This window comes from Palaemon carinicauda, chromosome 8, assembly GCF_036898095.1.
Source record: "Palaemon carinicauda isolate YSFRI2023 chromosome 8, ASM3689809v2, whole genome shotgun sequence".
Taxonomy (NCBI): Eukaryota; Metazoa; Arthropoda; class Malacostraca; order Decapoda; family Palaemonidae; genus Palaemon; species Palaemon carinicauda.
This window is the reverse complement of record NC_090732.1, coordinates 134,900,901-134,918,975: the sequence shown is the minus strand read 5'-3', so window position 1 is coordinate 134,918,975 and position 18,075 is coordinate 134,900,901. Positions and strand designations below refer to the sequence as shown.

Here is an 18,075-nt window from a genome sequence, read left to right as displayed (position 1 = left end):
GAGATCTCGTCTTGCGCTAGGCTACCTAGCTTAGGCGCTGTAGTATACTTTTAGACATTATCCCCGTTTACCCTCGTGAGTCGTTTTATTGATTCAACAGGATATAGTACATCTCTTAGAATTATATAATTTGATATTTGTCTCCTGTGGGGATTTAAGGGTAATCCCTCCTTCCTTCTGAGTGCCGCCGAAGGGGGCAACCCTATCTGGTCTTGCCATAGAGTAGTTCACTCCGGCTTGACTAGGCTAGGGTTTTCTGTCTTCTACCTTTGCCGGCGAGAGCCCGGCTTTAGTTTTCAACAGAACCTCAGAGTATTCAGTCTTTCTGCTGGCGGCAGAGTAGCAGGGTGAGTAGTCACTCCCCTGCCGGCCTACAGCTGCCAGCATAGGAGGCTAAGCCTCCCTAGGCCGCACCTGGAGTGGTAGAATGATGCCGCCACCTTCTCCCCTGCGGTCTAGAAGACTAGTTCTGTGTCGGTAGACCCTAGGCTGAGGAATAGTGTTCTTCTGCTGCCTAGGATGTCGCCGATATTGAAACATTGTTTGTTCCAACATGGAGTACGTACCTCGAACTACTTTCTTAGGAGTATCTGGGATCTCCTCCCAACCGACCAGAGTTTTGTGTAGTTTACCATACTCGCGTTTTCTATGAGGGGTCACCTCTGGTGGAGTGATACGCGACCCCGGGTCAGAGAGCATGCTTGCTCAGGTTTCGATCCCCAGTAAGTTCTCTGGTCGCGTCGCGATAACATCACGACGCTCTCCTTACCCAGTGCGACCCTTTTGTGTCCCCGACCCCCTTTGTGTTTCACGCGGTTCCCACATGGTACTTTTGTGCTCTCCCTTATCCTTTCCCTTTGTGTTCCTGTGTCTCGCGGTGCCTTACTAGTGTGTAATGGAGCATCCCCGTCGTTGTCCTGGGCCTATGGCCGGTAAATCGTGTGGTGCTTTCCTGTTGAAACCTGAAAGTGACCCGCACTCCTTGTGTTCTTCGTGTAGGGGGCAGTGTTTGTTCCCCTACAGCCACGTGTCCGGAGTGCGAGTCCTGGAACGAGGTGCAGTGGGTGTGTTACGGCACCAAGAAGAAGAAGGCGTTTAAGAGATCGCCTAAGAAACCGAGCGACTGTTCTCCTCTTGCTTCGCCGGGCGTATCGTCAGACAGAACCTTGCTGCCGCCTTCCCCTACCCAGAGTAGGGGATGAGGTAAGTCAGTTGTTGGGAAGAGACCTGTGGCCCTTCCCCAGGAGTCTGAATTACGGGATAGTGGTGTTGTGGCATCATTCCAGGCAAGTAAGGGGCCTGAGGGAGGGACGGAACCCGGGTGCAAGCAGGGCCCGTCTCCTCAGTAGATCCTATGTGGGGAAAAACTGTGCCTACCTCTTCTCTCGCCTCGTGGGCGTCTTTTTCAGGTGCTTCCGCAGCCAAGGGTTCCGCCGAGAAGGAAGACTCGCCGCCGTAAGACTCCCTCGCGTGGGTACCGCCGAAGACGCCCTTCAGGTCTCCGTTGAGGATGGAGGAAGGATTTGAAACCTGGTCCCCCATTGAGGAACTCCCACGCTCCCCTCCAGCGCCTTCAGCTACGTTTCCGTCTGTCTTCCTACAGCCCTCTTCTCCCATCGAGCGACCGTGGACCCACCAACAACGTGGCACGAGTCGGGCCCGCCTGTGAGAACATGCAAGTCGTCAGGCTCCTCGGTCGAGGCCTACTCATGCTCCTCGGAAGATGTAGCCCCGAGGGACCATAGAAGACGCCGTGAGAGGTCCCGTAGGAGACGCTCTCGTTCTCGCTCCCGCTCCAGATCCCGCCACGTGGGTAGGCGCTCTTGATCCCCCTGGAGGAAGTATAGGAGAAGTGGCTCCCCGGGGGAAGTATGGGTCGTCATCTCTCTTAGCAAACTTCTCGAGATGTCAGCAGTTCTGGGCTCCTCGAGCTGGCTCTCAAGGGCTCGCTCACCAGTGAGGTACGTATCCAGCGGCAGATACGATCAACGGAGGGAGTCGTCTCTTCAGGTCCCAGCGGACAGGCATAAGTCCGCGAAGGTCCCGACTCCATCCACCCAGCGGAAAGAGTCGCCCCTTCGGTCTGGCAGCCGGGTCCCGACCTCCAAGTCAACGCCGAGTCGGCAGGAACGAGAAAAGCAACTCCCTTCGACGAGCAAGCCCGCATCTACCTGGACCTCCTTAAGCAGGGATAAGTCCAGGACGGACGCCTCCGTCCCGACGGCAATGTCCGTCCTACGCCCTGAGCCACTGAAGTTGGACCATTCCAATATTCCCCCCCCAGACCCCCTCCAGCGAGAAGACTTACCCATAGAAGGGCACCCTCCGACGCCTTCCTTCCTCCTCACGCCTCACCTAGTCAACCCAAGAGACGCCCCTACTACGGCCTGGTCTCAGTCTTCGCAGCCCTCCCGTAGAGGAACGTCTTCAGCACAGTCAACCTTCATGCCTTTTTATGCGGCAGCCACAAGTCGTCGTTCAGGCCGCACCTCTAGAAGGAGATAGGGAGAGAGGCTCCCTACTCCTGCCGAAGCCTCAGGTGGGGGGATGCCTTAAACGTTCTTGGCAAGCATGGAGAGACCACGGAGCAGATCCGTGGACCGTAGCAGTCCTGAAAGAAGGGTACAGGTTGCCCTTATTGGCGGACCGCCCACCTCTAATGCCAGATCAACAGGCAGAGTGGTTGGCACCCAAGGACCCCTTGAGAAGGACGGCCCTACAAGAGGAGGTCTCTGCGATGTTGGCGAAAGGGGCGATAGAACCAGTCAAGAACCTGGGCCCGGGGTTCTACAGCAGACTCTTCCTGGTGGAGAAAGCGACAGGGGGCTGGAAACCAGTCATAGACCTCTCAGCCCTCAACAAGTAGGTGTGCAAGACCGACTTCAAGATGGACACCCCAAAGTCGGTCCTAGCGGCCTTAAGGAAGGGGGACTTCATGATGTCCACAGACCTCAAGGACGCATACTTCCAAATCCCTGTTCACCCCTCCAGCAGGAAGTACCCAAGCATTGCAGTTCAAGACCCCTTGCTTCGGTCTGTCCACAGCCCCTCAGGTCTTCACGAGGGTCTTCACAACAGTCTCAGCCTGGGCACACGAACAGGGCATCCGCCTGATTCGGTACCTGGATGACTGGTGGTTGCTTTCAGCCTCAGGGGAAGTACTGAGGGAGCAAGGCGCAAAGCTCCTGCGGTTCTGCAACGTCCTGGGTATCATCATCAACCTAGAGAAGTCCCAACTGATACCCTCCACCAGGATGACCTACCTCGGAATGGTCCTGGACTCCCGGTTGCCAAGAACTTTCCCTTCCGCGGAGAGACTAGACAACTTGGACCAGACCCTCCGGCCCATCCTGTTAGACCAGCCCAGGAGAGCCAAGGAATGGCAAAGACTGATAGGCTACCTCGTGTCAGAGAAGCTAGTCCCCCAGGGGTGACTCAAACTCAGGGGAGTCCAATGGAACCTGAAGGAAACCTGGAACCAGAGAGACTCCCCCCTCAAGGTGGTCGCAGTGTTCCCGGAGACTAAGTTAGTCCTAGAGTGGTGGCTCGACAGATCGAACACCCTCAAGGCTCAAGGGAATGCCCTTCGCAGCTGACCCTCCGGAGATGCTTCTGTTCATGGACGCATCTAAGGAGGGGTGGGGTGCCCATCTCCTCGGCAAGACAGCAAGAGGAAGTTGGACGGACGAAGAGAAAAAACTGCATATAAACGTACTAGAGATGATGGCAGTGCGAAGAGCGTGCCTAGAGTTTGTCCATCGGCTCTGGGTAAACACCGTGGCACTGATGTGCGACAACGCCAAGGGGGTGGCCTACATAAAGAAACGATGGGACTGCTGGAATGGGCCGAAGAGGAACAGATCAAGATCTCGGCAAGGTTCGTTCCAGGGAAGAGAAACGTCCTGGCCGACGGCCTCAGCAGAATGGGTCAAGTGGTTTGCGGACTGTGGCCAGAGGTAGCACCCGAACTGCCTATTGTCCGAATGCCGACCACAACCCCGACGTTCACTACACAACAAATATACAACAGTGGAATACCCCTAAAAGAAACCTAAGTAACAGGTCAAGAGAACGGATCTCTGGGCACCACCCCTTGATTTATACTGGGCAAGGGGACCCAGCTAGAATCTTGCTTTTTATCATACCTTTCATTGGGCTAGCTGGCTTATAAATAAAGGTATAAGAACATTAGGTGAAAGGGAATATTATAATTAATAAAGGAACACATTGTGGGAGGAAAGAATTATGATAAATTACTGTACTTAAGAGATCTTAAAAAAGTGGCTGGGGAAAAGAAACAGTGGTGAGAGGTTCTGAAATGAAATGCTGTATACATAAAACAGGGGAAAAAAAATTTATTAGAAAATTAAACTATTAAGAATACATTAATATATCAGTTAAGATAATCAAAGGCAAAATTAACATCCCTTTTGCATATTGTACCAGCAAGAGAAAAAATACTATCTACATGCAAGATATACCACTTCAGTTACAAAACATTAAAATCCTAACAAAACATGACTGCAGAACCCTCAATGCCTGAATTCTTTACTGAAAACTTCCCCAATGTTAATAATCAATGGCCTTAATATTGACCAGTCATGTTCTGCCGTCAAATCTGCTTTGAAGAATGGCATGCCAAAATACAGCTGAGGGCCAGGGTCTGTCTTCCCTCATTACTTAAATCACATCACACAATTCATTCTTACACTAAAGTTTCTGTAAGCTTTCAGAAGTGTTGACATCACATTGATGGGAAAGTATGAAAAATATCGCACTTTACTTAATACAACACCTCAATGCCTTGATCGCAGGACTCTAACATACCATAATTTAATTCTTGTCCCACATCTCTCTCATATCATGAATATGGAAAACTCAGTCACCATAAACCTTTTTTTTTCAGCAGGAGTCTCAGATCTCCAATCAGCAGGATTCCATGTCATCCCAATCTCTTTTACAAGTTGGCCCTTATCAGTCCGACGATGAAGGTATCCATGAGTCATTGCAGACCTTCAGTTAAACAGACCACTACACACTAGTAACAGGCAATACCCTAATTCTCTCTCCCTTACACTCCCTACTGAGTGTAGGGGCTGCTGTCAATACCTTGATTATGTATCTATCAATACCTGGAAATAAGATAATAACGAATAAAAGTATTTTTTTTTTGGAAAAAGGCACGGAGGGATAATCAAAATTAAGTTTCTAATAATAATAAAAAAAATTACTATTTGTTTCATAGCCACAACTATTTAAGTTTTCCTAGATAAAAACCATTTTTTTCTATTTCAGCATTTCCCCCATTCAAGATCATTTACAAAGTCCTACAGAAGTTCGCCTCTCACGTAGGGACCAAGTAGATGTTGGTTGCTCCCCTCTGACCAAGAGAATGGTTCACCGAGGTACATCAGTGAATAGTGGACTTTCCAAGAAGCCTGCCAAGGCAGTTGGATCTTCTCAATGAGGAGGTTCCATCAAAGCCTCCACACGCTTCATCTAACTACCTTCAGACTATCAAAGACTCTCTAGAGCTCGAGGGTTTTTCGAAGGAGGCAGCCAGAGCAATTACCAGAGCAAGGAGATCCTCTACCATCAGGTTCTACCAGTCTATATGAGAGGTATTTCGAGATTGGTGCAAGGTCACCTCCTTTTCCTCGTCCTATACCTAACTGATTCCTGCTACACCTTAGGAATGTACGTAACTTTTCTGCCTCTACCATTAAAGGTTACAGGGGCATATTAGCTGCAGTGTTCAGACACAGGAACCTAGACCTCTCGAACAATAAAGTCCTTCAAGACCTTCTCAAGTCTTTCGAGACTTCCAAGAAGCATGGAGTAATGACGCCAGCTTGGAACCTGGATATGTCCTTAAATTTCTGATTTCAGAAATTTTGAACCTTTGCACTTAACTTCTTTTAAAGATCTTACTCTGAAGACACTTTTCTTAGTGAGTCTTGCTGCTGCAAAAAGAGTTAGTGAGGTTCATGCCTTAAGTAAGAACGTCAGCTTCTGTACTGGTAAGGCAGTATGCTCTTCGCAGCTTGGTTTCTTAGCCAAGAATGAGCGTCCTTCTCATCCATGGCCGAAATCTTTTGAGATCCCCAACCTGTCAGATGTAGTTGGTAACAAGATAGAGTGAGTCCTATGACCTGTGAGAACACTTAGATTTTACATTGACAGAACCAAAAAATTTACGTGGTGAATCCGAGTCAGAAGCCCTCCTTACCGATCTCTATGAATGCCTTATTGTTTTTTTTTTTTTCAGGCTATTAATAAGAGAGGCTCAGTCTCACTGCAGTGAGCGGTTGCCAAAACGCGCCATCGCTCGCCAACGCGCTATCGCCCGCCTACGTGCCATCGGTCTCCCGACCACCTGCGCTCACCCGCGCAACCGCGCGCCCGCACTCCAATGTTCGCCCCGCTCCTAGAGGGAGCGGCAGAGTTCACAAACTCTAGGATTGGCAACCCCCCCTTGCAGGTCTCACGCTGGAAGGATGCCTAAGGTTACTCATCCGGATAACAGCTTCCCGATGCCGATTCCTGCACGATCTCCGTGATCAGAGCAAGGAGATCGCGCCTCGCTCTTACCATCTCTCCGTCTCTGTCAGCGAATTCAGTGTCACTGAACCTCTACGCCATGGGGTAGGCAAGAGTTTTGCCTGTTTGGGCAGAATGATCCATGCCTTAGGAGAAGGTCCTCCATAGGGTTGTCGACGGCTTCACCCCCGGTTTCTTCAGTCCATCCTTTCTCGTAGGAAAGCATCTGAGACGGGAATTCCGTCGTCTACCTCTCAGCTCTGATCAAGTTTGTCGAACAAACTTCGTCCAGCGTGGAACAGCAGAATCGATCAGACTGGTAACGAGGCGGCAGGACTCCTTAGGCCCTGGATCGGAAGGACGGGTACTTCCAGTTTCCATTCCATCCATCTTCCAGGAAGCTCTTGGAATTCAGCCTAGACTTGAGATGCGGTGTGGCGATCCCACCGCGGCATTGCAGGTTTTTCCCCAGAGAACTCTCCCTGCTTTCCTCATGGCCGCTCAGGAGCAGGCTTCCGCCTCCTTCACCTTTTGGAGGTCTGGTCAACTCCGGTAGGCTCGGGTTCGACCTTCTTCAACGCTGGGACAAGCTTCCGGGTCCTTACCATGAGTGAGGGATCATGGTAATTTGCCAGGAGCGTTCTCTACTTCTGCCTCAACATCTGTAGTATCTAGCCATGATATTGAGTCAACGGCCTTACCACGTTGGAAACACTGCTTCTCGTCCGATCAGCGAAGTTAAGCAACGTTGGGTCTGGTCAGTACTTGGATGGGTGACCGCCTGGGGACGCCAGACGCTGTTGCCTCCTTCTCCGAGCCTTCCCTTCAGTTGACTGTGGCAAGGCTGAGGAGAGTCGCAGTACCTGTTCTCAGTCAAGCAGAGCTTTCAGCCATACCTTGGAACGTTTCCTGGGTCTCTTTTCCTCATTGACCCCTCTAAAGTCTCGAACGGTCGCCTCAGGATACGTTCCCTGTGGGGCGGCCCAAGTTCTGGTGGTATCAAAGTAACGATTAACCGGACTTTCTGGCCCCTATGGGACCAGCGGAACGTTTAGACCTGTAATGGGTGTTGACCTATGGAACCTCTTGATGGGAGTGGATATCCTCGTCCTTTCCCCACATTTTGATGCTGTTCTCTGACTCGTCAAAGAAAAGAGGGGGGCATGTTCCGGTTCAGGCCTATGGTCAGGACCTAAAGGATACCTCTCCATCATTCAGTCAGGCTTAGGGGCCGTAGTCTGGCCCCTCTACAGATCCTACAGTTCCTGCCGAGTCGCTCCGTGCGCGACGACTTCATGGTACTGGCGTATTCCAACCAGCAAGGGACGCATTTTCATACCTTCGCATCTTGCAGTAGAGATACTGAGATGATCCGAGGTCCTCTCTATACCACTATCGGCTCGCTCAGTCCGGGCAGAGGAATGTTCTCTCCGACTATCTGGGCAGAGCCTCGCAGATAGAGGGTACCTGGGGGTCTTTGGCCTTTAGTAGCCAGCAAGTCCTGGCCTGGGGGACCTGATCACGACAGCCTGGAACTTCAAGCTTCTGCTGTTCTTCCTCCCCAGTCTCAGACCTCAAGACACTCTGGCAAGATGCTTTCCGGTGATGGTGGGACAACATTGACGCCTGCGTCTTCCCACCATTGTTGTTTGTTGAGAATGGGTCTCAACAAGACCAGATTGTCTGTCAACCTTTCGATGGCCCTGAGAGCTCCACTGTGACTATACGCGGAACGGTTTCCGGACCCTCTGCTTCCCCTGACGGAACTCCCGGGAGAGCTTCTCCCATGGCGCAGGCTACTCAAACAACCACACTACAACATCTTTCACGAGCAGCCGGGGCATCGCTTCGGCTTCACGCCTGGAGACACTACGCTGCCTTCTCAAGAAGAGACAACCCGCTACAGTCGCGGAGCGGAGGTCGCGTCACCTGCGATAGTCATCCGCAGGGGTCTACCAGGCTAAGTGGAGAGTCTTCTGTGGTTGGTGTCGTGGAAGAGATACCTCTTTCCTTGAGGCCTCTTCTCCAGCAATAACGGACTTATTGCTTTTCGGCGGGAGGAAACTCCTTTCCGCTCTTGGCAGTGAAGCCTGTCGCTCAGCCTTTCTCTGGCCTTCAGGCTGAAAGGTATAGACTTTTTCCTTCCCGCTGGACCTTTCTTCGCTCATGCGAAGTTGCGAACGTCCCTGTCCCCAGTCGGAGTGAGACCTCTTCCATGGAAAATGGTTCGGACTTTTTAGTCCCTTAAGAGATCTTCTCAAGAACCATTACGTCAGGCCTCTGATCGTATTCCGTCTTGGGGGACGGTGCTCCTGCTCACTCTGGCCTCGGCCAGTGTGTAAGCAATCTTCTTGGTCTCGTACGACTCCGCCCTTTCTAAGGAATAGGGGAAGGCAACATTCAGGTTCGCTCCTGAGTTGTTGGCTAGACTCAAAATCTTGGGGGTCCCGGCCCTTAGGTCCAACTCCTTCAAGATTTCGAGTCACCATTCTGTATTAGATGACCCAAACCTTCTCCTCCTTGCCAGTAAAGGAATTGAGGGGTTATCTTTGGGAACAGCTGCAGTTTGTCCTCACGTGCAACCGGGTTGGGAGCACAGGAAGGACACGGGAGAGTCACCAGTATACCTCTTCAGCTCGGACTCAAGGACATTCATCTCGACCTGAATCCAGACCCTCCCCCGTCACGTCGCCCTACAGCACGATGTCGGATACATCGCAACGTCCCTCGCCTTCGAGTAGTACTACTCTGTGACGCAGGTGCTACAAGCTGGAGTCTGGAAGCGTCTAATGACCTTCGCAGCCAGCTTCCTGCAGGACGTGACCCACAGCAGTATCGATACGTTTCTATCGCTCTGTGGTGGCTACACAACAGCTGGTCTAACCTCAGGCTCCTTTTTGGACAGGTAGCAGAAGGTTGAGGGCATTGTTATCAGGTTTTACAGTGGTCCCTCGGTTATCGCGGTTAATGGGGACCGAGACCACCCGCGAAAACTGAAAATCCGCGAAGTAGCGGCGTCTCTTCAAAAATGCTTAAAAAAACGTATATATACCCCCCTGTATACAGTACACCATATAGAATATGGGTAGAGAGAGAGAGAGAGAGAGAGAGAGAGAGAGAGAGAGAGAGAGAGAGAGAGAGTGAAATTCATGTTATAACAAAAAAAAAAAAAAAAAAAAACTAAAATATGTTGTCTGTTTACAATAACAATTGAGGGTCTAGAACACTGTTCTACCGAACAATTTACTTGCGAACAACCAATTATCGTTATCAGCTTTCAAAAACAAGCAAACAATACAACTAGCTAACATAATTAGTCCGTCGTTTTGCGCAACAAATTACCATTAATAATTTCTATTTCTGGGGGTTTAAGATTACAGTAATACATAAATAAAATTGTACCATACCATATAGAAAATGGGTGGAGAGAGAGATTAGAGAGAGAGAGAGAGAGAGATTAGAGAGAGAGAGAGAGAGAGAGAGAGAGAGAGAGAGAGAGAGAGATTAGAGAGAGAGAGAGATTAGAGAGAGAGAGAGAGAGAGATTAGAGAGAGAGAGAGAGAGAGAGAGAGAGAGAGAGAGAGAGAGATTAGAGAGAGAGAGAGAGAGAGAGAGATTAGAGAGAGAGAGAGAGAGAGAGAGATTAGAGAGAGAGAGAGAGATTAGAGAGAGATTAGAGAGAGAGAGAGATTAGAGAGATTAGAGAGAGAGAGAGATTAGAGAGAGAGAGAGATTAGAGAGAGAGAGAGATTAGAGAGAGAGAGAGAGAGAGATTAGAGAGAGAGAGAGATTAGAGAGAGAGAGAGAGATTAGAGAGAGAGAGAGAGAGAGAGATTAGAGAGAGAGAGAGAGAGAGAGAGATTAGAGAGAGAGAGAGAGAGAGAGATTAGAGAGAGAGAGAGAGATTAGAGAGAGAGAGAGAGAGAGAGAGAGATTAGAGAGAGAGAGAGATTAGAGAGAGAGAGAGATTAGAGAGAGAGAGATTAGAGAGAGAGAGAGATTAGAGAGAGAGATTAGAGAGAGAGAGAGAGAGATTAGAGAGAGAGATTAGAGAGAGAGAGATTAGAGAGAGAGAGAGAGAGAGAGAGAGAGAGATTAGAGAGATTAGAGAGAGAGAGAGATTAGAGAGAGAGAGAGATTAGAGAGAGAGAGAGAGAGAGAGAGAGATTAGAGAGAGATTAGAGAGAGAGAGATTAGAGAGAGAGAGAGAGAGAGAGAGAGAGATTAGAGAGAGAGAGAGAGAGAGATTAGAGAGAGAGAGAGAGAGAGATTAGAGAGAGAGAGAGAGAGAGAGATTAGAGAGAGAGAGAGAGAGAGATTAGAGAGAGAGAGAGAGAGAGAGAGATTAGAGAGAGAGAGAGAGATTAGAGAGAGAGAGAGATTAGAGAGAGAGAGAGATTAGAGAGAGAGAGAGATTAGAGAGAGAGAGAGAGAGATTAGAGAGAGAGATTAGAGAGAGAGAGAGAGATTAGAGAGAGAGATTAGAGAGAGAGAGATTAGAGAGAGAGAGATTAGAGAGAGAGAGAGAGAGAGAGAGAGAGAGAGAGAGAGAGAGAGAGAGAGAGAGATTAGAGAGAGAGAGAGAGAGAGAGAGAGAGAGAGAGAGATTAGAGATTAGAGAGAGAGAGAGAGATTAGAGAGAGAGAGAGATTAGAGAGAGAGAGAGATTAGAGATTAGAGAGAGAGAGAGATTAGAGAGAGAGAGAGAGATTAGAGAGAGAGAGAGATTAGAGAGAGAGATTAGAGAGAGAGAGAGAGAGAGAGAGATTAGAGAGAGAGAGAGATTAGAGAGAGAGAGAGAGATTAGAGAGAGAGAGAGAGAGATTAGAGAGAGAGAGAGAGAGAGAGATTAGAGAGAGAGAGAGAGAGAGAGAGAGAGAGAGAGAGATTAGAGAGAGAGAGAGATTCATGTTAAACAATCAAACAATAAAACAACATTTAACTTACCTCTTACAATAAGTTCTTCTAAGCATAGTTGATGAAAAGACCTGTGCAGTACGATGAGGTGATAACGATGAATGACTGCACAGGGGCATGAAGAGCTTTACTGCTCCTCGGATGACGCCGCAGACGATGCAGGAGAAGCTGCAGGAGGCGGCGTAGTGGCTGCAGGAGGTGTCGTAATGGATGCAGGAGGAGGCATAGTGGCTATAGGAGGTGGCATAAGGATGCAGGAGGTGGCATAAGGGATGCAGGAGGATCTTCTTCTGGTTTTTTGCGCGTAAGAAACATCGTTATTGGGAGTTGTGAACGTTGTCTTTTTTTGTCGATGAAGATGCGCCTATAAACAGCCATGACGTCATCAATACGATTGCTGAATTCGACGGCTCTTACCATATTGTCATCCATTTCTTTGGCCCTTTTTTGGAGGTCTTTGGCAACATTGAAGAGGTCCTGTAAATTATGCAATGTAAGGCCACCTTCTTCAGCTTCATCACCTTCGTCACTAGCAGACTCGTCTTCCTCCTCACTCGCCGATTTGGTCATTTCCTGTAGGTCCTCCTCTGTCAGTGGGTTTGAGTGGCAGTCGATGAGATTGTTAATTTCATCAGCCGTCATATCCGAGAAGCCTTCAGTCTGCACCAACCGAGCCAGCCTGACAGCCTTATCAACGGCAGAGTGATGGATTTCGTTAGGCGTGAAACCCTCATAGTCATGAGTGATTTTGTTTGGCCACAATTTCTTCCAGCTGGAGATGAGTGTCTGTTCTTTCATGTCCTTTAGGGCATTATGAATATTAGCCAGACACGTAGCTATGTTGTAGTCCTTCGAATAAGCTTTGATGCTGAAGGTCTCGTCGGTCTCTTCAATGGAGGAGATGAGACCCTCCATTGTTGACTTAGTGTAGAGGGCTTTGAAGGCCCTAATAACCCCCTGATCCATGGGCTGTATAAGGGAAGTGGTGTTGGGGGGAAGGAACTCCACCTGTACCCCTTCATAATGCAAATTAGTTGCTTAACCTCCTGCACAGTCCATGAAGAGAACCACTTTAAAGGGCAGGCCCTTTTCAGCCAGGTAAAGCTTTACCTGTGGTATGAAAAAGTTAAGGAACCAATCAAGTGTGAGGGCCTTGGTGATCCATGCCTTTTTATTGGCCATCCAGTACACTGGCAGTAAGGCTTTGTTCTTGTTTTTCAATGCTCGAGGATTCTGTGACTTGTAGATAAGGCCGGGCTTCAGCATGAATCCTGCAGCATTGCCACACATGAGCAGAGTCACTCGATCCTTATGAGCTTTGAAAACCTGTCTTTTTAAGTTCGTCCTTGAAAAGAAATGTTCGGGACGGCATCCTCTTCCAGAAGAGGCCTGTTTCATCCATATTTAAAGACTTGCTCCGGGACATAGCCATTTTCTTCTATTATTTCCGGAAACACATCCTCAACATAATGCCTCGCTGCTGCTTCGTCTGCAGAGGCTGCCTCTCCATACAACGACACACTCTGAAGTCCGAATCGCCTCTTAAACTTATCAAACCAGCCCTTGCTGGCAACGAAAGTCGTACGTGGTCGTCGTGGGCTAGTCTGGCTTGAGGTACCAGGCAAAGGATCATCTTCGTCGCCGTCGTCGTCTTCCTCATCTTGAACGTTGTCGTCGTCACCACCCTCAGGCACCATAGCATCAAACAAAGTTTTAGCCTTACTTCGGATCATGTTTGTATCCAGGCTGATTTTCTTCTCCCTACAATCATGGATCCAAATAGCCAGTGCATTTTCCATTTGCACCATGGTCTTATTCTGGGGGTTTACAACCCTTTTGGCATCTTTCGTGAAAGATATTGCAGCAGTTTAGCGGATGTTCTTCTCTTCCTTCTTTATGTACCGTACCGTGGATTCATTAAGGCCATATTGTCGGGCTACGCTCGCGTAGCTATTTCCCGCTTTCAACTTGTCCAATAAACTCACTTTTTCGTTAATTGTTAACATCTTTCGCTTTTTCTTCGGTTCACTAGATGCACCAAGGGATAAAGAGTGTTTGGGAGGCATCACGAAGGGCTTCACAAAACTTTTACACTTAAAAAATCACCGCGAGACAAAGACTAACTAACCGCGATCTATGGCGAGAAGCGTATACGAGAAAAGCGTGGAGCGATGGGCATCGGGAGAAGCTTGGGCTAGTGAATGGGCCAATGGGGAGTCGAGTTCTCAGTGAGTGCTGGCCAATCAGCTTGCGTTTATGCCCGTGATGCTTAGCGTATACTGTACATGCATTTCTTTTTGTTTTAAAATTTTGTAAAATGATGCAATTACTAATTCTAATTGAATATTTTGTTTTCAAAATTTGTAAAATAATGTAATTTCTAATTTTAATTTAATATTTTTCATTATTATTAATTTTTTAATATTTTTTTATATTTTTAATTTTTTAATATTTTTGAAACCCGCGAAGCTCTGAACCCGCGAAAGTTGAACCGCGAACTAGCGAGGGACCACTGTAGTCTGTATGAACTAAAGAAGTATGTCTGGCCCTTACTTCTTTCTTCATCGTCCCCTCTACTGGGAAGCAGCATCCTGGTCTCTGCATAGCTGACCTCAAACCTCTGCAGGTAAACCATGCTTCCTTGTGTTCCGAGTATTGAGTCAATACTGTCGCGTCCCCCATACCCTGACGAGGTGGTATTGGGAACGTCCTAACCCAGAGTTCCTTCGGGAACTCCAGGTCAACTGCCTAGGACAGGTCACACTTCTTCCTTCACACACAAGCTTATGTAGGCCACACGTTTCCTTGCAGAGCAAGGAACTTGTGAGGTGCAGGGACTCGTTTTCTCGAGTGCGACTCACTCGGATTCTGAGTCCCCGGGTAAAGCCAAAGCCAGTATGGGGTAAGTCACCCAATGTAAATAGCGTGGTTTGTATTTTGGTTACCGAACAAATGACAAATTCAGAGATGATTTGTATTTTTCCTAACCATACAAACCTTAGCTATTTACACATATTTGCCCGCCAGCCCTGTCCCCCAAGACAAGCCCTACCTCTAAGTGAAGTGAAGCAGTTCACCGGTGTGTGAGGGGGGGAAGGGTAGCTAGCTACCACTCCCCTACCCCCCTGCTAACTAGCGCGGGGGTAATACACCCTCGTTAAATTCTAATGGCTCGCCATTTCAGCTACGCCGAAAGGTAAACCCAATGTAAATAGCTAAGGTTTGTATGGTTAGGAAAAATACAAATTATCTCCGAATTTGTCATATCTTATTAAAAATGTTTTTTTTTTTTTTTTTTTTTTCATGTAGCATTAGTCCAGATTCATACAGGTAATTTTACTTGTGTATCTAGGTATAATGGCACAGTTACAATTTTCAGGTGGGTGGCCCCTTCATTACCATGCGTGAAACTTTCTTCCATGTGTATCGATCCCGTGGTAGTCGTTTAAGTCGTCTTTTCAGTGGAGCTCATGTCAATTACAGCCGTGCTCTTGTCTCGTGGGGAATCATTAATGCGTCATATGAAATGTTACAAAAATTACTATATAGCTAGCACAGAGAACTTAGGTAAATATTTTTTATACTGAATATATTGTAAAGTGTACATTCTTTTCAAGAAATTGATATTTTTTATATGTTTATTTTCTTTACGTTTCACTGTTTGAAACATTGTGAATAACAGCAAAACTTGCATTAAAGTTTATACTGTGTGTAAAGAAATCAACTTAATAATATAAACTGTAATTCTTTGTCAAATGAGTCCAGATGAAAGTAAATCAATTTCCTTAAATCCACAAAATTTTTTCTTGTCTGTGCTCATGTCATATTTATTGTATAGATAAAGACAAAAGTTGAAGATATGTGTATAATTGCTCTGGAATCTTTATTTAATGTCATAAAAACTTGAAAGTGTAACTGCTGTATATGTGATGTGATATCACATAAAAGGTTTTAATATTTCATCAATAGGAGCTTCAAACAGTTTGAAGTAACATGAAAATTGTTACAGTCCTTTAACACTGATATATTAAATTTGTTGGAAAATGTGTGTACATTTATGTAAATACAGTAATGTGTTGACACCGTAAAAGCAATGTACAAACACGTATTTATTGTAAATAAAGCCATTTATGTTGGTAGTAAATGTGTATCCAGAGTTAATGGGTTAAAAGTTGTTATAGCATTCTAGTCACTGAAAAACTAAAATTTCTCTAAAAAATTAGTTTAATGGTTGGTTATATCTGGAAAATATAGCTTTCTCTATGAAAGTACTGAAAGGGATTATAAAAGATTTACCATTAGAGGACTTTATATAGCTAACATCTAAATCATAGTTATAGGTTTCATTGTACTGTGGTAGCACATTTTTGCTGTTTCGTTATTCTAATGGAAAGTTGCATTTATTTATGTATGCTGTTAGAATTGTAATTTGAAATAGATGTAAGCAAATAAATTTCTGTAATTTATCCTCCCAACTCTCCTTAAGGTTTGTACTTTACAGAGTTTACTTTAATTACTGTTGAGAGGATTTATAGATGTCCATAGATCTATAATCATTGTGCGTGTTTTAATGAGTTTCCTTTGTTTAGCTAGACGATGTCTTGAAGACACTAAGGGTTTTAGCCATCTCTTCCCTCAAAATGTCCAGTTTCTCCTCACTAGCCATCAACACAGTTGATCAGTGGCTTGCTTAAATTTTCAAGCATTTGGGCAGCATTCTCTTTGTTGACACTCATGAACTTGACCTTCTACAATAGTCTGACTCCTAATGGAAACTCCTCTAATAGATAATCCCATGAGAATGAAGATGCACTTAGTCTATCCTACATCAGCATTCATCAATGATTATTGTTCATTGTAGGCATCAACTATGAAGTTGGTATATTCTTAATGCCGAACTTCTCCCAGAACTCCCTCGCCATTCTTTCAGGGAGACTGTTCCTACGTGGCATATAAACCTCGTCCTTTAATTAGGGAGATTAATTTAGTGCAAGCTGGATAAATCTCGGATAATTAGCTGTCATCCAGCTGGTGAAGGTGCGGAGCAAAGAGCTCCGCCCTCCTCCACAGCCGGAGAGCTTCACTTTTGATATGACCACTAGCAAGTATGCGTGGATGTAGTACGATAGAGAGTAAAAGATGTGAGATTGTAAGTATGTTCAGGAATAGAAGGATGAATATATTGGCTTCATGTGAGACAAAGATAAAAGGGAAGGATGAAGTGATGTTTGGTGAAGTGACTGGTAGTGTGTCTGGGATTGAAAGGGGAAGAGCAAGAGAGGGTGTGGCTTTATTGCTGAGCGAATGGATGACAGGTAAAGTAGTGGAATGGAAGGAAATATCATTTAGGTTAATGTGGGTAAGGGTTAGGTTGGGTAGGGAATGTTGGGCTTTTGTTAGTGCGTATGGGCCTGGTTGTAAGAAAAGTGAAGAAGAGCGGAATGAGTTCTGGAATGAATTAATTATGTAGTGGGTGACTTGAATGCTAGAGTGGGCGCTGGAGAGGTAGAAGGATTCATTGGGAAATATGGTGTACCAGGAGAAAATGAGTGGTGAGAGACTGGTAGATGTGTGTGTTTAAGCAAGAGATGGTGATAAGTTTCAGCTTTTTCAAAAAGAAACATAAAAACAAGTATACATGGGTAAAGAGGGGCAAATGAAAGAGTGGTAGAAAGGGCATTAATGGATTATGTGTTGATAACTAAAAGAATGTTTGGAAGATTGAAAGACATGCACGTGTTTAAGGGTATGGCTAACGGTATGTCTGATCATTTTTTGGAGGAAGAAAAATTTGTTGTAGCAAAAGAGTGGGGGGACGTAAAAGGGAGCTAATGAGGTTAAAGAGTTAATAATACCGGTGGTAAAGAGTGAATATCAAGAGAGGTTGAAAATGGCATATGGCAGAGTGAAAGAGAAACTGGTAATTGAGAGGAGTGGAAGTTAGTAAAAGACAATTTTGTTGGGATTCCAAGTGGTGTGTGTGTCAAGAAGTTTGTTGAAGGCAGCATGAGGAAAGGCCGTGAATGGTGGAATGAAGGCGTGAAGGTAAAAGTGGAAGAGAAAAAGAGGGCATTTGAAGAATGGCTGCAGAGTAATAGTGTAGAGAAATATGAAAGAGATAGCTCGAAAAATGTGAGTAAAGCGCAAGGTAACCAAGGCAAAGAGGACGGCGGACCTGAGGTGGGGTCAGGGATTGGGTCGTTCATATGAAGAGAATAAGTAATAGTTTTGGAAAAAGTGAAGAGAGTAAGGAAAGCTGGTTTGAGAATTGAAGAGACGGTGAAAGCTGGAAATAGAAGGTTGTTGAAAGGAGAGGAGGCAAGGAAAAGGTAGGCGGAATATTTTGAAAGTTTACTGAATGTTCAGAATAATAGGGAGGCAGATATAATTGCAGTTGCAGGTGTTGAGGTGCTGGTGATGGGAGATGAGAATGAGAGAGAGATTACAATAGAGGAAGTAAGGAGAGTACTAGATGAAACGAGAGTAGGAAAAGCATCTGGTATGGATGGTGTGAGAGCTGAGATGTTGAAGGAAGGGGGTGTGACTGTACTTGAATGGTTGGTGAGATTGATTAATAAGTGTTTGTTCCAACACGGAGTACTTACCTCGAACTACTTT

The 18,075-nt window shown here is 46.4% G+C and overlaps 1 protein-coding gene and 1 non-coding gene across 5 annotated transcripts in view; both read left to right on the top strand.

Moving 5' to 3' along the window:
- The window catches only part of LOC137645951 (mitochondrial nicotinamide adenine dinucleotide transporter SLC25A51), a 136,795-nt gene extending 120,872 nt beyond the window's left edge, over window positions 1–15,923 (top strand). For all 4 annotated transcript variants that reach the window (XM_068379021.1, XM_068379022.1, XM_068379024.1 and 1 more), the window contains exon 7: window positions 14,837–15,923. In XM_068379021.1, the coding sequence (XP_068235122.1) occupies window positions 14,837–15,010 (174 nt within the window). In that variant the 3' untranslated portion in view covers window positions 15,011–15,923. The remainder of the gene's footprint in view (window positions 1–14,836) is intronic.
- LOC137646152 (5S ribosomal RNA) lies at window positions 7,228–7,346 on the top strand. Its single transcript, XR_011045411.1, has one exon. It is a non-coding gene; the product is annotated as a 5S ribosomal RNA (ribosomal RNA).
- Window positions 15,924–18,075: the final 2,152 nt, after the last annotated feature.